The 19,406-nt window shown below is 53.2% G+C and overlaps 1 protein-coding gene across 1 annotated transcript in view; it reads left to right on the top strand.

Annotated features, from left to right (window-relative positions):
- Positions 1-19,406, top strand: part of trappc14 (trafficking protein particle complex subunit 14) — a 104,538-nt gene that overhangs the window by 60,545 nt on the left and 24,587 nt on the right. Inside the window, exons 3-7 of the mRNA XM_085977499.1 lie at positions 3,508-3,636; position 3,953; positions 6,455-6,541; positions 10,169-10,289; positions 18,568-18,715. Coding sequence (XP_085833625.1) covers positions 3,508-3,636; position 3,953; positions 6,455-6,541; positions 10,169-10,289; positions 18,568-18,715 — 486 coding nt within the window. The remainder of the gene's footprint in view (positions 1-3,507; positions 3,637-3,952; positions 3,954-6,454; positions 6,542-10,168; positions 10,290-18,567; positions 18,716-19,406) is intronic.

The following is a 19,406-nucleotide window of genomic DNA, read 5'->3' as shown; positions in this document are numbered from 1 at the left end:
GGACCCTGACCTCCGTAAACAGCGTTTCTGGTATATGTGCTCTATGGTCGGTAGCCGGGAGCCGGTAATGCCGGCACCGCCCCTCCGACAGCGCGGCGCTCCCTCAGCACTGCCCCTCCGACAGTGCGGCGCTCCCTCAGCACCGCCCCTCCGACAGTGCGGCGCTCCCTCAGCACCGCCCCTCCGACAGTGCGGCGCTCCCTCAGCACCGCCCCTCCGACAGTGCGGCGCTCCCTCAGCACTGCACTGGCAATGTCGGCCTGGATTATGGGCTCACGTCCCTGGGGTGGGACTCGAACCCACAACCATCTGACTCTGAGGCAAGGGTGTTGCCCACTGAGCCACTGCTGACAGCATTAACAAAAACACACACACACACACCAAGTATGCACATTTAATAATGTCCAAACACGCTAACTGAAAGTGTCTGGCATCTAGCTTTCAGGACCTCTGACCCTAGTGTTGGATTCAGGGATTTAAAGTGGGGGGCGTGGGCGGGCGGCAAATTTGGGTCATGCAGTCTGGGGCACAGGCCTTTCACATCTCGGATCTGGGTTGAAAGCTAACCCAAGCTGACTGAATGGAAGTCTCCAATAGCGGGCTGGATAGATTCCATGCAAAATAAATTTGGGCAATCTCAAATCTGGTCACTCGGGCGTGTGGACTGATAGAGAGAGGAAGGAGCACAAAACTGCCCTCATTGGGGACTGATTTCGCAATCTCGCTCGGAGAGGCCTTAGGGTAGCAGGAATAATGCTGCCGACTCAGTAAGTGATGCCTCGGGCAGGGTGGAGGGACGAAGGAAAAGTTGTTGCAGCCTTGGTAATCTGCCAGATGATATTTATGGATATAATTGGACGTTTAGCACATCCGCTCGTGCGATCGCCCATCAATTCTGCGGCGGCTTGTGTGTATTATTCTTATTGACGTGCTGTCCAGTTTGGGTCTCTGTTGAAATGCCGATTCTCTTCATTGGACCCGGCTATAATGGCTCCGTTTCGGACAGCCCCCTGGGATATGAGCACTGCAAACATTAGGTTTGGTCCATGGCTGTGTCCAATGAGTCATTAAACCACTGCTACAGTCCCATGTCTGTCTAGCACAGAAACCGTTATTGATTCTGAACCACGGCGATTTTGCATGTTGTTTTTAATGTACAGTATGTACCTGCCGGGTACAGTATGTTTTATTCCCCCCTCCCAATTTACCGCTGTCCTCGGCTTAGTTACTTTGCATTCAGATCCTGCTTGATCAAGAGGAATGGCCTCAGATGATCTCCTTGTCCCCCCCACTCGCCCTCTCCCTCTCCGCCCTCGTGCTCGCCCTCTCTCTCTGCCCCCTCGCCCTCTCTATCTGCCCCCTCGCCCTCTCTATCTGCCCCCTCGCCCTCTCTGTCTGCCCCCTCGCCCTCTCTGTCTGCCCCCTCGCCCTCTCTGTCTGCCCCCTCGCCCTCTCTGTCTGCCCCCTCGCCCTCTCTGTCTGCCCCCTCGCCCTCTCTGTCTGCCCCCTCGCCCTCTCTGTCTGCCCCCTCGCCCTCTCTGTCTGCCCCCTCGCCCTCTCTGTCTGCCCCCTCGCCCTCTCTGTCTGCCCCCTCGCCCTCTCTGTCTGCCCCCTCGCCCTCTCTGTCTCCCCCCTCGCCCTCTCTGTCTCCCCCCTCGCCCTCTCTGTCTCCCCCCTCGCCCTCTCTGTCTCCCCCCTCGCCCTCTCTGTCTCCCCCCTCGCCCTCTCTGTCTCCCCCCTCGCCCTCTCTGTCTCCCCCCTCGCCCTCTCTGTCTCCCCCCTCGCCCTCTCTGTCTCCCCCCTCGCCCTCTCTGTCTCCCCCCTCGCCCTCTCTGTCTCCCCCCTCGCCCTCTCTGTCTCCCCCCTCGCCCTCTCTGTCTCCCCCCTCGCCCTCTCTGTCTCCCCCCTCGCCCTCTCTGTCTCCCCCCTCGCCCTCTCTGTCTCCCCCCTCGCCCTCTCTGTCTCCCCCCTCGCCCTCTCTGTCTCCCCCCTCGCCCTCTCTGTCTCCCCCCTCGCCCTCTCTGTCTCCCCCCTCGCCCTCTCTGTCTCCCCCCTCGCCCTCTCTGTCTCCCCCCTCGCCCTCTCTGTCTCCCCCCTCGCCCTCTCTGTCTCCCCCCTCGCCCTCTCTGTCTCCCCCCTCGCCCTCTCTGTCTCCCCCCTCGCCCTCTCTGTCTCCCCCCTCGCCCTCTCTGTCTCCCCCCTCGCCCTCTCTGTCTCCCCCTTCGCCCTCTCTGTCTCCCCCTCGCCCTCTCTGTCTCCCCCCTCGCCCTCTCTGTCTCCCCCCTCGCCCTCTCTGTCTCCCCCCTCGCCCTCTCTGTCTCCCCCCTCGCCCTCTCTGTCTCCCCCCTCGCCCTCTCTGTCTCCCCCCTCGCCCTCTCTGTCTCCCCCCTCGCCCTCTCTGTCTCCCCCCTCGCCCTCTCTGTCTCCCCCCTCGCCCTCTCTGTCTCCCCCCTCGCCCTCTCTGTCTCCCCCCTCGCCCTCTCTGTCTCCCCCCTCGCCCTCTCTGTCTCCCCCCTCGCCCTCTCTGTCTCCCCCCTCGCCCTCTCTGTCTCCCCCCTCGCCCTCCCTCTCTCCCCCCCTCGGCCCCTCTCGGCTCTCCCCCCTCGCCCTCCCCCCTCGGCCCTCCCCCCTCGCCCTCCCCTCTCTCCCCCCTCGCCCTCCCTCTCTCCCCCCTCGCCCTCCCTCTCTCCCCCCTCGCCCTCCCTCTCTCCCCCCTCGCCCTCCCTCCCTCCCTCTCTCCCCCCTCGCCCTCCCTCTCTCCCCCCTCGCCCTCCCTCCCTCCCTCTCCCCCCCTCGGCCCCTCCCCCTCTCTCCCCTCCCCCTCTCTCCCCCTCGGCCCCTCCCCCTCTCCCCCCCCCCCTCGGCCCCTCCCCCTCCCCCCCCCCTCGGCCCCTCCCCCTCTCTCCCCCCCCCTCGGCCCCTCCCCCTCTCTCCCCCCCCTCGGCCCCTCCCCCTCTCTCCCCTCCCCCTCTCTCTCCCCCCCCCTCGGCCCCTCCCTCTCTCTCCCCCCCCCCTCGGCCCCCTCCCCCTCTTCCCCCCCCCCCTTCCCCCCCCCCCCTCGGCCCCCTCCCTCTCTCCCCCCCCCCCTCGGCCCCCTCCCTCTCTCCCCCCCCCCTCGGCCCCCTCCCTCTCTCGCCCCCTCCGTCTCCCCCCTCGCCCTCCCTCTCGCCCTCCCCCTCGGCCCCTCCCCCTCTCTCCTCTCCCCCCTCGCCCTCCCTCTCTCCCCCCCTCGGCCCCTCCCCCTCTCTCCCCCCCCCTCGGCCCCTCCCTCTCTCCCCCCCCCCCCCCTCGGCCCCCTCCCTCTCTCGCCCCCTCCGTCTCCCCCCCCCGCCCTCGTCCTCCCTCTCTTCCCCCCCCCCCCCCCCGCCGGCCTTCCATCGTGTCTGCCCCTCGAGCGACCTGTTTCTCTCTCTCTCTCTCTCTCTCTCTCTCCCCCACCCCCCCCTTTTTCAGCTGATCGAAATTGCTGCTGCCGCCATCTTCACTTAACCGTACACTCGATTGCAGATCATTGTGACCGTGTGGAAGAGGGACCAGGAGAAAGCAGAGGTGCGGGAGCACGGCTACCTGACCATTCTACAGAACCGAAATCCCTCCCAAATTTTCAGAGAAGATCAAAGCACTTTAAAGCTCAAGGTATGATGATGGTCGACAGCCCAGCAATGTAGCACTGAAGGCAGAGTGAGGAATATCCCAGAAGGGCTGCTGGAGATTTAAAGCCAAGTATCTTTGCAAAAAAAAGAGGTCAGTGTCGATTCTCATCAACATGAACAATATCCATGCTGAGAAATGGACCCAATGCCATTGTAGTGCTGTGGCTGAGAGTGTGAAACACGGTATGTGGAACCTGCGCATCGCCCCATGTACCACTCTGATGGCTCTTGGCCATTGTGGTCATCCGTATTTTAAGTTGTAGGTGAGTTCTTCAAAGGAGAAAGAAAGTGTTAAGTAGGGTGCGATCGACGTACTCTTCCAATGTCCGATTTGACCCTGAGCTGAGCTTCCGACCCCCATATCCTTTCCATCACCGACTTCCACCTCCGTCACATCGCCCGTCTCCACCCATCGCTGCTGAAACTCTCGCCCCCCGCCTTTGTTACTTCCAGTCTCGACTATTTCAACACTCTGCTGCCCGGCCTCCCACATTCCGTTCTCCGTCAACTTCAACTCATCCAAAGCTCTGCTGGTCCGTGTCCTAAATCGCACCAAGTCCCGTTCACTCATTCCTCCTCCCCCCCCCCCCCCCCCCCGTGCTCGCTGACCTACGTTGGCTCCCGGTTAAACAATGCCTCGATTTAAAATTCGCATCCTCGTTTTCAAATCCCCCCCCACAGCCTCGCCCCTCAAATCCCCCCCACAGCCTCGCCCCCCTCCCTATCTCTGTGACCTCCTCCAGCCCTACAACTCTCCGAGATATCTGCGTTCCTGCAATTCTGGCCTCTTGTGCATTCCCGATTTTAATCGCTCCACCATTGCCGGCCGTGCCTTCAGCTGCTTGGGCCCTAATCTGGAATTCCCTCCCTAAACCTCTGATGCACTATCAACAACACCAAAGACTACGAGTTGAACTTATACGAAGTAGGCTTTTATTGACTAAGAACTGGAGCATGCCTCTGCTAGTGGATCCATCCTAAGAGCTCCTGGGGGAAGGGTGGTGAGTCACCTTTATACCCGGGCTTAGGGGTGGAGCCAGGGGCGGAGACATGCCCGGACCTGTACAGAGTTAACAGTGGTTTACCACACAGACATGTACAGAGTTAACAGTGGTTTAACACAACCTCTCTGCCGCTCTCTCTTTAAGACGCTCCTTAAAACCGACCTCTTTGACCCTGTCCTAATATCTCCTTATGTGGCTCGGTTTGATAACGCTCCTGTCACACCCCTTGCGACTTTTTACTACGTTATCGGCGCAATATCAATGCATGTTGATGTCGTCGCCTCCTCCCCCCCCCCCCCCCCCCCCCCCTCTCCTCCTCTCACCAGGGCCCTATATAATTGCAGTAAGACGTCTTTACTCTTATCAAATCCTCTTGCAACGAGACCTGGGTGTCCTTGTGCACCAGTCGCTGAAGGTAAGCATGCAGGTGCAGCAGACGGTTAAGAAGGCAAATGGTATGTTGGCCTTCGTAGCGAGAGGATTCGAGTACAGGAGCAAGGATGTCTTGCTGCAGTTGTACAGAGACCACACCTTGAGTATTGTGTGCAGTTTTGATCCCTTATCTGAGGAAGGATGTTCTTGCCATGGAGGGAGTGCAGCGAAGATTCACCAGGCTGATACCTGGGATGGCAGGAATGACGTATGAAGAGAGATTGGGTCGATTGGGCTTATATTCGCTGGAGTTTAGAAGAATGAGAGGGGATCTCATTAAATCTTATTAAATTCTAACAGGACTAGACAGACTAGATGCAGGAAGGATGTTCCTGATGGCGGGGGAGTCCAGAACCAGGGGTCACAGTCTAAGGATAAGGGGTAAGCCATTTAGGACAGAGATGAGGAGGAATTTCTTCACCCAGAGAGTGGTGAACCTGTGGAATTCTCTACCACAGAAGGCAGTAGAGGCCAATTCATTAAATATATTCAAGAAGGAGTTGGATATATTTCTTAAGGCTAAAGGGATCAAGGGATATGGGGAGAAGGCAGGGACAGGGTACTGAATTTGGATGATCAGCCATGATCGTATTGAATGGTGGAGCAGGCTCGGGGGGCCGAATGGCCTACTCCTGCTCCTATCTTCTATGTTTCTATGTTAATAAAGGCCAACATACCACTTGCTTTCCTAATTGCTTGCTGCACCTGCAGGTTAACTTTCAGTGATTCGTGTACAAGGACACCCAGGTCCCCCTGAACACCAACATTTCCCAATCTCTCTCCATTTAAAAAATAATCTGCTTCTCTATTTTTCCTACCCAAGTGGATAACTTCACATTATATTCCACTTGCCATGTTCTTGCAGAGAGCTGACCTAATCGAGGTTTTCAATATGATGAGAGGTTTTGATAGAGTAAAGAGAGAAACGCTCTTCCCTCGGGCGAGGGGGTCAATAACCACAGGTCACAGATTGAAAATCAACGACAAAAGATCGAGGAGAAATGCTTTCGATCCGAGAGTTTTGGGGATCTGGAACGCTGGACTGGAAAAGGAGGTGGAAGCGGATTCCAGCGATTATTTTAAAAGGGTGAAATTAGACATGGGAGGGAGACGCAAACCAGGCGGAATCACGTTGACCGACAGTTATACAGTTATAAGACACGCCTGATACTCAGTTGTATTGAAGTCGACTGAGTGGAATATCGGGCGGAGCGAATTACAGGCGACCGATTGGAAACCACTTGCCTTCCCTCACCGTCCAAGTCCAGTTTCGCTCCCCTATATCTCTCCTGCTTGATAACTGTGCACTAAGATTGATTTATTTTTTGCTTTAATGTCTCTTGTGTCCCTCCTCCTCCCTCCCAGTGAGTACGTTGCTAACCGTACTGCCGCCTCCAACAGTCAAGTGTCGACAGCTCAACGTGTCCGGGAAACAGCTGACCGTGATTAAAGGTAATGGTGTCAATCCGTTGCACTTTGCAGCAGTGGGGGGGGGGGGGGGGGGGGTATTCTTTTTCCAGCTTCCCGGAACCATCCCCTTTAACGCACGCAGCCTGCCGATCCTGTATTGAAGACCAGGCGATTTAAATGTGTCGCACGTTCAAGGCGGCGACATTATCTTGCGTGCTGCTCGGACTGAAGTCACTTGAAGTGCCCGATATTTCAACCTCCCGCTCCCTTCCCGGATTCCGTCAGTCTTGCGTGGTGTTATCCTCAAAAAGAAGGGAAGTCGGAGGAAAGTTCAAACAAAGCTGCCCTTTTATTTTACATACAAGAAATACAGACTTGCATTTCTGTAGCGCCTTTCACGGCCTCAGGACGTCCCAAAGCGCTTTACAGCCATGGAAGTACTTTTTGAAGTGTGGTCACTGTTATGATGCCATTTTGCGCACAGCAAGCTCCCACAAGCAGCAATGAGATAATGACCAGATCATCTTTTTTTTAGTGATGTTGGTTGAGGGATAAATATTGGCCCAGGACACCGGGGAGAACTCCCCCTCCTCTTCGAAATAGTGCCATGGAATCTTTTACGTCCACCTGAGAGAGCAGACGTAGGCGTTGGGGCGATCGGTCCCAAGTCTTTGAGGGTTCACTTTCAATGCCTTCTGTCTTTTGAGGCGGTAGTTTCTCACTGCCGACTGCAGCCCAAGAAGGGCCTAACGGCCTCTTTATTATTCACCTTGTACTGCCTGCTCGGGCCACAAACACTGGCATGGTCTCCTTCTCCTCCAACCCTAAATGCTTGTTCGCACGCACAGTGTTTGGTGATTGTTTGGAGCCGTAAAGCATGAAGTGTCTTATTCATAGCCCAAACTGTTGGTGTGGTCAGGGCCACCTGTTGTCCATGTTCCGTTTCTGCTTTCTTTCAGCTGATCCTAGGCCCCACCATTCGCTTATCTGATGGTGACCTCCTGACACTGGTAGCTTCTTACTGATAGACCAGTTCAGAGCGCCACAATCCCTTGCCATTGGTAACGTAAGGTTCTTTCTCTCTACCTCCTGACTCCCCAAAGCCTTTCCACCATCTATAAGGCACAAGTCAGGAGTGTGATGGAATACTCTCCACTTGCCTGGATGAGTGCAGCTCCAACAACACTCAAGAAGCTCGACACCATCCAGGACAAAGCAGCCCGCTTGATCAGCACCCCATCTACCACCTCAAACATTCACTCCCTCCACCACCGGCGCACCGTGGCTGCAGTGTGCACCATCTACAAGATGCACTGCAGCAACTCGCCAAGGCTTCTTCGAAAGCACCTCCCAAACCCACGACCTCTTCCACCTGGAAGGACAAGGGCAGCAGGTGCACGGGAACACCACCACCTCCAAGTTCCCCTCCAAGTCGCACATCATCCTGACTTGGAAATATATCAGCTGTTCCTTCATTGTCGCTGGGTCAAAATCCTGGAACTCCCTCCCTGACAGCGCTGTGGGAGCACCTTCACCACACGGACTGCAGCGGTTCAAGAAGGTGGCTCACCACCACCTTCTCAAGGGCGATTAGGGATGGGCAATAAATGCCGGCCTTGCCAGCGACGCCCACATCCCAGGAACAATTTTTTTTTAAAAGCAAACTTTTCCCAGTGATCCTTCAGGCTGACTGGTCGTCAGGCTGCCCGAATCTCAAAGCCTCGCCCAGGGAGCGCCACTTGCTAAAACAGCCATACTGGTTCTCGCAGTATTACACGGCACGCAGGGTTCGTGCCCACTCCCATCAGGTGGCGAGTTCCTGATCTCGGCCGTGCTGCTGGGTCGATGGGGTCCCGCTGATCGAAGGACAGGTAATTTCCCCCCCGCCCCGCGGCGAGGGTAGAGGTTGGGTTAACCCATTGTAGATCACCTCATAGAGTGACGCTTCAAGACCTGGGCAGGTGCTGTCCGATTAAACCCCTTGAATCGGGATTGGACATCAGCACCGAGACTCTGACCGAGAAAGGATGAAGAATACATGTTTTGTTTTAAACTGGTGGATAAGAAACAATTAATTTTTATTTCTTTTTTTCCCCCCTTTAATTCGTCCCTCTCGGCTAACATTCCTACATTACCACAGTGACTACACTTCAGAAAGTACTTCATCGGCTGTAAAGCACTTTGGGACGCCCTGGGGTCGTGAGAGGAGCTCTCGAAATGCAAGTCTTTCTTTCTACCACTTGGCGACCTGGCTTTCTTTCTGAATTAAATGTCTTTGACATGAATCAGTCATTCATGAAAGAAAGACTTATGAAATAATACTGAGCGGCCTGCGGGTGGCGCTGTCCAGGGGGAGTATAAATACTCGGGCACGGGCCCAGCTTGTGCAGGACACTCTTAACAGGAACTAGTGAAGGACACAACTAGACCTCCATGTTGTAAAACAGTTGATTAAAGCTTTGTTTAACGCTTAGACCAAGTGCCTAGTAGTTTTCTTATGTCAGTCTTTTTAAAACGGTCGTCGGCTTGTGCTTTGAAGGCAGAAGTCGTGGCTCTTATCGAAGCCCCGATGCACACGAGGCTCCTAATGCAGTACAGTCCGAATTGTGCATGTTGCTTCAGCCAGCTCGATCGACGTAGGGACAGATGGCTGACTGCGGAGTTAGAGACTATACCGGCAGTGCGTGCTGCTTATAGAGTAACGGCTGGGTTCTGAGGACATAATCACGCTCGTATTAAACAAGTGACATTGGCCGGACTTGTAATCACCTGACCCTGGGGCTAAATTCAATTTTGTGAGCGCTTATGAAATCCTCATCCGTGCGCTTGTTACCTCTGGACTCGACTATTCCAATCCTATCCTGACCGGCCTCCCACCATCCACGCTCCATAAACTGCAGCCCATCGAGACACTGCTACCCCGTGTCCTAACTCGCACCGAGTCCCGTTCACCCCCCTGTGCTCGTTGACCTACATAGGCTCTCGGTCCAGCGACACCTCAGTTGTAAAATGCCCATCCTTGTCTCCAACTCCCTCCAGGGCCTCGTCCCTCCCCATCTCTCTAGCCTCCTCCAGCCCCAGAACCCTCCGAGATCTCTGCGCTCCTCCAATTCTGGCCTCTTGCGCATCCCCCGATTTTAATCGCTCCACCATTGGTGGCCGTGCCTTCAGCTGCCTGGGCCCTAAGCTCTGGAATTCCCTCCCTAAGCCTCTCCACCTCTCTCTCTCTCCTGCTTAAAGTCGCTCCTTAAAACCTGCCTCTCTCGACCAAGGTTTTGGTCACCTGTCCTAATATCCACTTAATGTGGCTCGTTGGACCTGGACCCAATGTAGGCCGGCGAGCGCAGGCGGGTGATGGGCGGACGGGACTTGGTGCGAGTTAGGACACGGGGCAGCTGAGTTTTGGATGAGCTGAAGTTTACGTTGGGGGGGCAAGCTGGGACGCCGGCCAGGAGAGCATTTGAATAGTCAAGTCTAGCGGTCACATAGTGTCTGATAACACTCCTGTGAAGCGCTTTGGGAGGTTTGACTGTGTGAAAGGCGCTATGTACATGCAAGGCGGCGTTGTTGACGATCTGAATGTAACGTTTTGCAGTGCCTTGGGTGCCACAGCACTGCAATGTCTCGGCCGCACGCTGATATGGCTGCTTTCTCCTCTTCCCCCGACAGTGCTAAACACCTCCTCTCAGGAGGAGATCTGCGTCCAGGATGTGCGGATTTTGCCAAACTTCAACGCCAGCTACCTGCCCATGATGCCCGATGGCTCTGTGCTGCTCGTGGACAATGTCTGGTGAGAGCTGTGCGTAATATCTTTTTGAGATCTCTGAGGGACTGGGAAGGGTGTGGAGAGGCCGCGTGGCCGGTTCGGTGGTGCCTCCAGACAACTTTGCCGGTGATTTTTCACTTCAAACCGGTCCCGTTGGGTTGGTTTAGGGAGTGGTGGGGAGGGAGGGCCGGGACAGATGCCTCCCGGTGTCGGTACCCGAGCTGGAAAGACCACGCGCGGTTCGATTCTTGCTCCTTTCAGTGCCGAGTTGGCTGGGGTGGCAGTAGGGCGGCAGCAATCAGCCCCCGCAGCCTGGGGAAGGAGGGGCTGGAGGGTGAGTGGGGTAATCGATCCAGTGACCTGCGCTGGGAGGTTCTGAGTACGTACAGGCAACTTCGGCCTGGCACTCCCTGGTCCTTGAGTTATATTCAAACCTGTGCAGATTCGAGAGGAATAGAACTAAGAAGCGGAGAGTTTATGTTAAACTTGTATAAAACCTCGGTTAGACCACACTTGGAGCACTGTGCACAGTTCTGGTCTCCATATTACACTTGGAGCACTGTGCACAGTTCTGGTCTCCATATTACACTTGGAGCACTGTGCACAGTTCTGGTCTCCACATCACACTTGGAGCTCTGTGCATAGTTCTGGTCTTCATATCACACTTGGAGCACTGTGCACAGTCCTGGTCTCCACATCACACTTGGAGCTCTGTGCACAGTTCTGGTCTCCACATCACACTTGGAGCTCTGTGCACAGTTCTGGTCTCCACATCACACTTGGAGCACTGTGCACAGTTCTGGTCTCCACATCACACTTGGAGCTCTGTGCACAGTTCTGGTCTCCACATCACACTTGGAGCACTGTGCACAGTTCTGGTCTCCACATCACACTTGGAGCGCTGTGCATAGTTCTGGTCTCCACATCACACTTGGAGCACTGTGCACAGTTCTGGTCTCCACATCACACTTGGAGCACTGTGCACAGTTCTGGTCTCCACATCACACTTGGAGCAGTGTGCACAGTTCTGGTCTCCACATCACACTTGGAGCACTGTGCACAGTTCTGGCCTTCATAATGCACAAAGTATATAGAAGCACTGGAGAAAGTGCAATAAAAGATTTACAAGAATGATATCAAAACTGAGAGGTTATACCCATCAGGAAAGACTGAGTAGGCTGGGGTGTTTCTGTAGAAAGGAGGAGACTGAGGGGGCGACCTGATGGAGGGTTCGATAGGGTCGACTTAGAGAAGACGCTTCCACTTGTGGGAGAGACCACAACTGGGGGCTGTAAATATAAGAGAGTCACTGATAAATCCACTAGGGAATTTAGCAATTTCTTTACAGAGAGTGGTGAGAAAGTTTGGGTGGTGGAATGGGATTAGACTGGGAGTCTAATCCCACTCGATGGGCCAAATGGCCTTATCCTGTGCTGAGAACTCTCTGGATTTTCATGGGTTGGAACCCTTGGTGGGAGATGTCATCACCAAAGGCTAGTCGGGAGGCAGCTTACCACCTTGTGCAGGGCCGCTCAATCACAACGAAAAACTTACTGTCTCTGAGGGGGGAAAAACTGCTTAATGACGCGGATCGGAAAAATGGTTTTCTCTCTACGACTCTGTAATTTCGTGCAGCCAGCATTTTAATCATACTTTCCCTGTGCCTTTTGTAAAGCCCTGAAAAAAGCATTTGAATCTGCCCATAAGTACACACCGAACGTTGCGATAATAAGTGATGCAGTCGTTGCTGAAGAGTTATTTTTCAACTTGTGGTGAGGAGAGAAGGATGGAACGCTGCTTTAATGTTGGGATGCCCAAACTCGGCCGCCCCGTGTCCTAACTCTCACCGAGTCCCGTTCACCCATCATCCCCCCCCTGTGCTCGCTGACCTACATTGGCTCCCGGTCCGGCAATGCCTCGATTAAAAAATTCTCCTCATGTTCATATCTCCACGGCCTCGCCCCTCCCTGTTTCTCTAGCCCCACAACCCTCCGAGATCTCTGCACTCCCCCAATTCTGGCCTCTTGCACGTCTCTGATTTTAATCGCTCCACTAGTGACGGCCGTGCCTTCAGCTGCCTGGGCCCCAAGCTCTGGAATTCTCTCCCTAAACCTCTCCGCCTCTCTCTCCTCCTTTAAGACACTCCTTAAAACCTCCCTCTTTGACCAAGCTTCTGGTCGCCTGTCTGCGTATCTCCTTATGTGGCTCGGTGTCAAATTTTGTCTGATTAACGCTCCTGTGAAGCGCCTTGGGACGTTTTTCTATCCCCGTAGCCCTGCAAGTTTTTTTCCCTTAAGTGCTTATCCAGTCTCCCCTTGAAAACATTGAGTGTCTCCGCTTCCACCACTTCCGTCGGCAGCGAGTTCCAGGTCCTCACCACTCGCTGCGTAAAAAAGTTTTTCTTCACGTCCCCCTGTATCTCTTGCCCCAAACCTTAAATCTGTCTTCCCCTAGTCCTTGTGCCATCAACTAGTGGGAACAGCCTTTCCCCGTCTAGCCTATCCAAACCCGTCATAATCTTATACACCTCGATCAAATCACCCCTCAACCTCCTTTGCTCTAATGAAAACAAATCCAGCTTCTCCAACCTGTCCTTGGTAGCTAAGTCACAGCACGTCCACGGTAAATCACTGCATCAAGCACTTTCAGACACAAGGCACCAAACAAATACAAGCGTATTAAGTGCGAGAACAATCTGAATACCTTCGCACCGCCTCCTGTGCCAATCGTCACACAGGCGGCACCTACTCATCCTCTTGTGGAAGGCCTTTGCTGTAGTGTATGTAACCTGTACCACCTTAAGAGACTACCTTAAGGTGATGGACTACTTTCTGATGGCTCCTGTATATTGTAGTACCGGTGGTGACCACACCGGTATATAAACCCTGTGGAGCAAAGTGTATTTCAGTTCAGCCCTGACCCTCAGTTACTAAAGACCTGTTTAAGTATTCTGTTGTGTGTCCAGTTATTCAGCATAACTACATTTGAAAGCACAGACTCAACAGTGGCGACGAGTCTGATCGTACCTAGCGGCAGTTTTGCATCCAAGGAAGCTTCGTCCTCAGAACGGGCGTCGAAAAGGGGCATCCGCCCTCAACATCCTGCTGAGCACTGCATCGCACGGGAGGCCATCGGGAACCCGGGTTGGTTTGCTGGCCACGAAGTCCACCATCAGCAACAGGCAGTGATCATCCCTTCTACGACAGCGGCAGGTAAGCCCGATCGAGCGGCACGGAGGGGAAGTCGGCCGAGTTGTCAGTGGGGGAAGGGGAGGGAAAACGAAGAAAAGGGCGGAGAACATGACCGCAGCCGGTGTCAGGGGCCGGACTGCAATCGGGGCAGAGACGCGCAGCAGCCAGGAAAGCGTTGATGTCCACGAGGACCGCGGGAGCGGCGGGGAACAAGAGCAGCAGCGTCGGGGGAAATAAAGGACCGCTGGGAGGCGAGAACGGCAACAGCGCAGTAATCGCCATTTTAGTCGGCGGGGGAAGAAGACAAGCGCGGGAAAAGCCGCCAAGCGCGGGAAGCCGCCATTTTGAAAAATAAAATAAAATAAAGGAAACTCAACCAGGATGCCAAAAACGGGTAACATCACTGCTTTTGATAGCGATGTAGAAGATTGGGCCACTTATGTGGAACGCGTTGAAGTTTACTGTACAGCGAATGAGGTACCGGTGGATAAGAACGCACTAACCCTATTAAACTCGATGGGTGCGAAGACATACGGGTTATTAAGGCACCTTGTAACACCAGATAAACCGGTAGGAAAGAGTTTTGCGGATATTGTTACTATCCTGCAAGAGCATTTAAACCCCACGCCGCCGCTGCTGATAGCGGAACGATTCAAATTTTACAGAAGAATTCAGCTGAAAGAGGAAAGCAACGCTGAATTCTTAATCGAACTGCGCAAGTTATCAAAGTACTGTCAGTTCGGTACAGGACTAGCAGACGCTCTGAGAGATAAGTTTGTGTGTGGGCTACTAAAGGAAGGAACCCAGAAGCGACTGCTAGAGGAAAAGGATCTTACGCTGGACAAAGCTTTCAGCATTGCAGCATCGCACGAGGCAGCAGCACGAGGCACTGCAGAAATGCAGCAAAGGCCATCGGAATTCAGCACCAATGAAATGGCATTGGGCGCAGTAAAGTGCTATCGTTGCGGAAGGACAACGCATGACCAGAACCAGTGCTGGTTCAAAGATAAAGAATGCAGGAAATGTGGCAAACTTGGTCACATAGCGAGAGTATGCCGGTCAGAAAAGAAGACCAGCAACAAAAAGTCGCCGCAGGAGAAGTACAAAAAAGTACACAAGGTGACAGAGAACAGTTCGGATGAACAGAAGACGGATTCAGACTCCAGCAGTAAGGAACTGGGTTGTCTAAAAATACATAATGTGGGTAACACAGCAGACCACCAAACTATCTGGGTCATGCTTCGGATAGCAGGAGTCCAAGTGAAGATGGAATTGGACACTGGATCGGCATTGACGGTCATGAATAAGCAAGATTACAAAAGGTTATTCTCACACATTCCCCTGAGGGATACGGAGATTGTATTGAAAACATAAACGGGGCAAAGAGTATACCCCATCGGAAAGATAAAGATAAAGGTAAAGGTGGTCTACAATGGTAAAGAAAGTCAGGGAATGGACTTGTATGTGTTACCTGAGGGAGGTCCGCCACTACTGGGACGGGAATGGATCCGGAGAATAAATGTGGACTGGCATTCCTTACAAGCACTAACTGTAGATTCCTGTAAAGAGGACGACGTCAAACCTAAACGACTGTCCAAAATATTGGGCGATGCTAAGGAGGTGTTCCAACAGGGACTGGGAACACTGAAAGGAATTACAGCAAACATCAAGGTTGAAGAACATGCAAACCCAAAATTTTTCAAAGCCAGACCGGTACCTTATGCGATACGACCTGCTGTGGAAGCAGAGCTGGAAGGGCTAGAACGTTCAGGAGTTCTGTCAAAGGTGGACTGGAGCGAATGGGCCACACCCATTGTTCCCGTCATGAAGCGTTCGTTGAGCAACAAGCCGGGGTAACCTGGGAAGGTCCGCATCTGTGGCGATTTCAAGATCACTGTTAATCCGGTTCTTCACACGGTGCAATATCCGCTTCCGCGGATATCTTCGCTTCGCTGTCTGGCGGGAAACACTTCACCAAGATAGACCTGGCGCAGGCGTACCTACAGATGGAAGTTGATGAAGCTTCACGCCAGTATCTCACGATCAACACACACAAGGGCTTATATCGGTATAATAGACTGTTTTTTGGAGTGGCATCGGCTCCAGCGATTTGGCAAAGGGCCATGGAGCAGGGAGCAGGTATTACAGGGAATTCCAGGCACACAATGCTACCTGGACGACATTCTGATTACAGGAGATGATAAGGAACACCTCGCGAATTTGGAGCAGGTGCTCACCAGATTGAAAGAATATGGACTCAGAGTTAATCGCCAGAAATGTGAGTTCTTTCAGAAGCGAATCTCGTACTGCGGCCACGTCATTGACCAGGAGGGGCTCCATAAGTCACCTGACAAGATCGAAGCTGTTGTGAAAGCTCCCGCTCCGGAAAATGTATCCCAGTTGAGGTCGTTCCTTGGGTTGATTAACTATTACCACAAGTTTCTTCCAAATTTATCCACGGTGTTACACCCGCTGAACACTCTTTTGCAAATGGGAGTACCATGGAAGTGGAGCGAGGACTGTAAGCGGGCTTTTCAAAAAAGCAAGGCATTGATCACCTCTAAGGAAGTGTTGGCTCACTTTAACCCAACGCTGCCTATTCATTTAGCTTGTGATGCTTCTCCATATGGTATCGGGGCAGTGCTCTCTCATAAGTTGCCAAATGGCTTGGAAAGGCCAGTCGCGTTCGCATCCAGATCATTGACCTCCGCAGAGCGCAACTATGCTCAGATAAGGAGGCTCTCAGCCTCGTGTGGGGAGTTAAGAAATTTAACCATTACCTGCAAGGCCAAAAGTTTACGCTGCTGACAGATCACCAGCCGTTGGTTTCCATTTTTAACCCTAAGAAGGGTGTTCCAGTTATGACGGCGCAAAGGCTTCAGAGATGGTCCCTTTTCCTAGGGGCACATCAATATGATATCGAATTCAAAGGTACAAAGCAACATGGTAATGCTGATGGGCTGTCGCGCCTGCCACTACCTACAGCGGAAGAGGCACCGGCAGTTGACCCTGTCGAGATATTTCACTCGACCATCATCGAATGCTTACCAGTCACCAATGCGAGTATTGAGAGAGAGACCCGAAACGACCCGACACTGTCTCGGGTCTACGATTTGACAGTGAAGGGATGGCCAGCACATGGCGAACCACTGTTACCAGCATTCTCAGCCAGACGAGAACAGCTGTCCGTCTGTCAAGGAACATTGATGTATGGAACAAGGGTGATTATTCCTCCTAAATTAAGGGAGAGAGTTCTGAAGGAACTGCATGAAGGTCATCTGGGGGGAGTCAAGATGAAAGGCCTTGCTAGGGCTTATGTGTGGTGGCCAGGTATCGACAAACAAATAGAGGATCTGACGAAAAGCTGCTCAGGGTGCCAAAAAGTTCAAAACGCACCTCCAATTGCACCGCTGCATCCGTGGGAATGGCCTTCAACCCCATGGCAACGTGTGCATATCGACTTTGCCGGTCCATTCATGGATTCCATGTTTTTGATAGCGGTAGACGCACATTCTAAATGGCCAGAAGTGACTAAGATGTCGACCACTACCTCTGAAAAGACGATCGCAGTTCTAAGAACCATATTTGCAAGGAATGGGTTGCCGGAACAAATATGTTCAGACAACGGACCACAGTTCGTGTCAGAAGAATTCCAGAAATTCATGAAAAAGAATGGGGTGAAACACTATACATCTGCCCCATATCATCCGGCTACCAATGGGTTGGCCGAGAGATTTGTACAAACGTTCAAAAAGGCGATAAAGGCCATGAGCGAAGACCATATTCCAGTACAACACAAGGTGGACAATTTCCTGATGGCGTATCGAAACGCCACGCATGCAGTGACAAATCAAAGCCCTGCCATAATGTTCTGTAACAGGAGGTTGTGGTCCCGGTTGGATTTGTTAAAACCCAATGTGCGTAGGGAAGTCGAAAACAAACAATTCCAGCACGTAAATAACAAGGCCACTCGGAGTTTCGAAATAGGACAACCAGTGTTGGCCAGGGACTATAGGAATGATAAATGGCAATCCGGAACAATTCGTGCCCGACAAGGACCCTTGATGTACACGGTAGACGTTGGTGAGAACGTAATACGACGTCATGCTGACCAACTTGTGGAATCGAGAACAAGGGTCGACCCCATGTCTACGGCAGAGACACCAGTTGAAGAAGTTATTGAGCCTGTAGCATCTACCTCAGACTCGAACGTACATGATGATGTTCAATCCATAAGAGATCAAATGGATGAGTCACCCCAGCAACGAGAACCAGAGACCCCTGAAAGGCGTTATCCGGCCCGGATCAGGAGGCCTCCTCAGAGACTGAATCTTTGAACAGTTTTGTATGAAAGTTGTATATATGTTATCCATGTTATGTTTAAATTGGGGTGTACACTGTTAAGCTAAAAGGGGAGGAATTGTAGTGTATGTAACCTGTACCACCTTAAGAGACTACCTAAGGTGATGGACTACTTTCTGATGGCTCCTGTATATTGTAGTACCGGTGGTGACCACACCGGTATATAAACCCTGTGGAGCAAAGTGTATTTCAGTTCAGCCCTGACCCTCAGTTACTAAAGACCTGTTTAAGTATTCTGTTGTCTGTGTCCAGTTATTCAGCATAACTACATTTGAAAGCACAGACTCAACATTTGCCAACTCCATTCTTTCCTTTTTTGCTTCGAGCATTACCTCCGCCAGTCAAGTGAAACTCAACGGCGCATTTCCCAGACTTCGCGCCAGCAGAACACTTAATTCGGGCGTCGGCGCAAACCCACGGTCCCACAAGGCTCCTAATGCAGAGAGATGACCAAGCATGCCGTGGGCTCCGGATAACCCAAGACACCTCACCCACCTCCTCGTTACCAGGGATTTTAAGGCCAGCACACACCCACACAAGAATTAGGAGCAGGAGTCGGCCCCTCAAGCCTGCTCTGCCATTCAATATAATCATGGTTGATCCGCTATCTCAACATCACATTCCCGCTCTCTCCCCATACCCCTTGATGCCGTTTGTGTTAAAGGTGCTGTATAAGTTGTTGTTGATGTTGAGCTCTGTGTTGTGATGGTTTGTTTGAACGTGTCTGCCGCTGGTTTTTCCCCCCACAGCCACCAGTCAGGCGACGTGTCCGTGGCCTCGTTCTACAGGATGGACGGCAAATCCAGCCACCTCCCGATAAAGCTCAGCGCCCTGGAGGAGCAGGCTTTCCTCTTCCAGCTACAGGTTAACGAGCGGCCTCAGCAGGACACCAAGGAGGTACGGCACGGCACGGCACGGCGAGTGAGGGCTCGCTTCATGCCAAGAAAGGAAAGGCTTCAGTAACTGATTCTGTGCATAAGAAAAACTTGCAAGGGGAGTGGGACGGAGCTGGGTAACTGTTTCAGAGACACGACACAGGCAGGATGGTCTGAATGGGGGAACGGGTAGGGGAGTGGGATGGAGCTGGGTAACTGTTTTATTAAGTTGCAAACATTTCCCCCTGTGCCGGAGTGGGTGAGGGAGTCGGCCAAATCATTTGACCGTTTTGCACAAAGAAGGGTAGGAGGAGAGATAGGGAATATACCGCAACAGGCGAGCGTGCCTGGCTGGTTTTCCGTCTGGTTGTGAAACTGGGGGCGATCCGCTGAGGAATGAACTCGGTTAAGGATGAAAAAGGAAACCAGCGATCGGTGACGATGAGGACAAGTTGAGGCCATTCAGCTCCTCGGGCCCGTTCCGCCATTCTAATAGATGATGGCTGATCTGGACCTCAACTCCAATTACCTGCCTTTGAACCGTATCCCTCGATACCCCGATCCAACAAAAATCTATCCGTCTCAGACTTGAAGCGACATTAAACCGAGTCCCGCCTGCCCCCTCAGGCGGACGTCAAAGATCCCACGGCCACTATTTCGAAGAGGAGCAGGGGTGTTCTCCCCGGCATCCTGGGGCCAATATTTATCCCTCA

The sequence above is a fragment of the Somniosus microcephalus genome, unplaced genomic scaffold, assembly GCF_052327205.1.
Source record: "Somniosus microcephalus isolate GS21.2 unplaced genomic scaffold, FLI_Smic_1.0 unresolved_chr4, whole genome shotgun sequence".
Taxonomy (NCBI): domain Eukaryota; kingdom Metazoa; phylum Chordata; class Chondrichthyes; order Squaliformes; family Somniosidae; genus Somniosus; species Somniosus microcephalus.
This window is presented reverse-complemented; position numbering and strand designations above follow the sequence as displayed.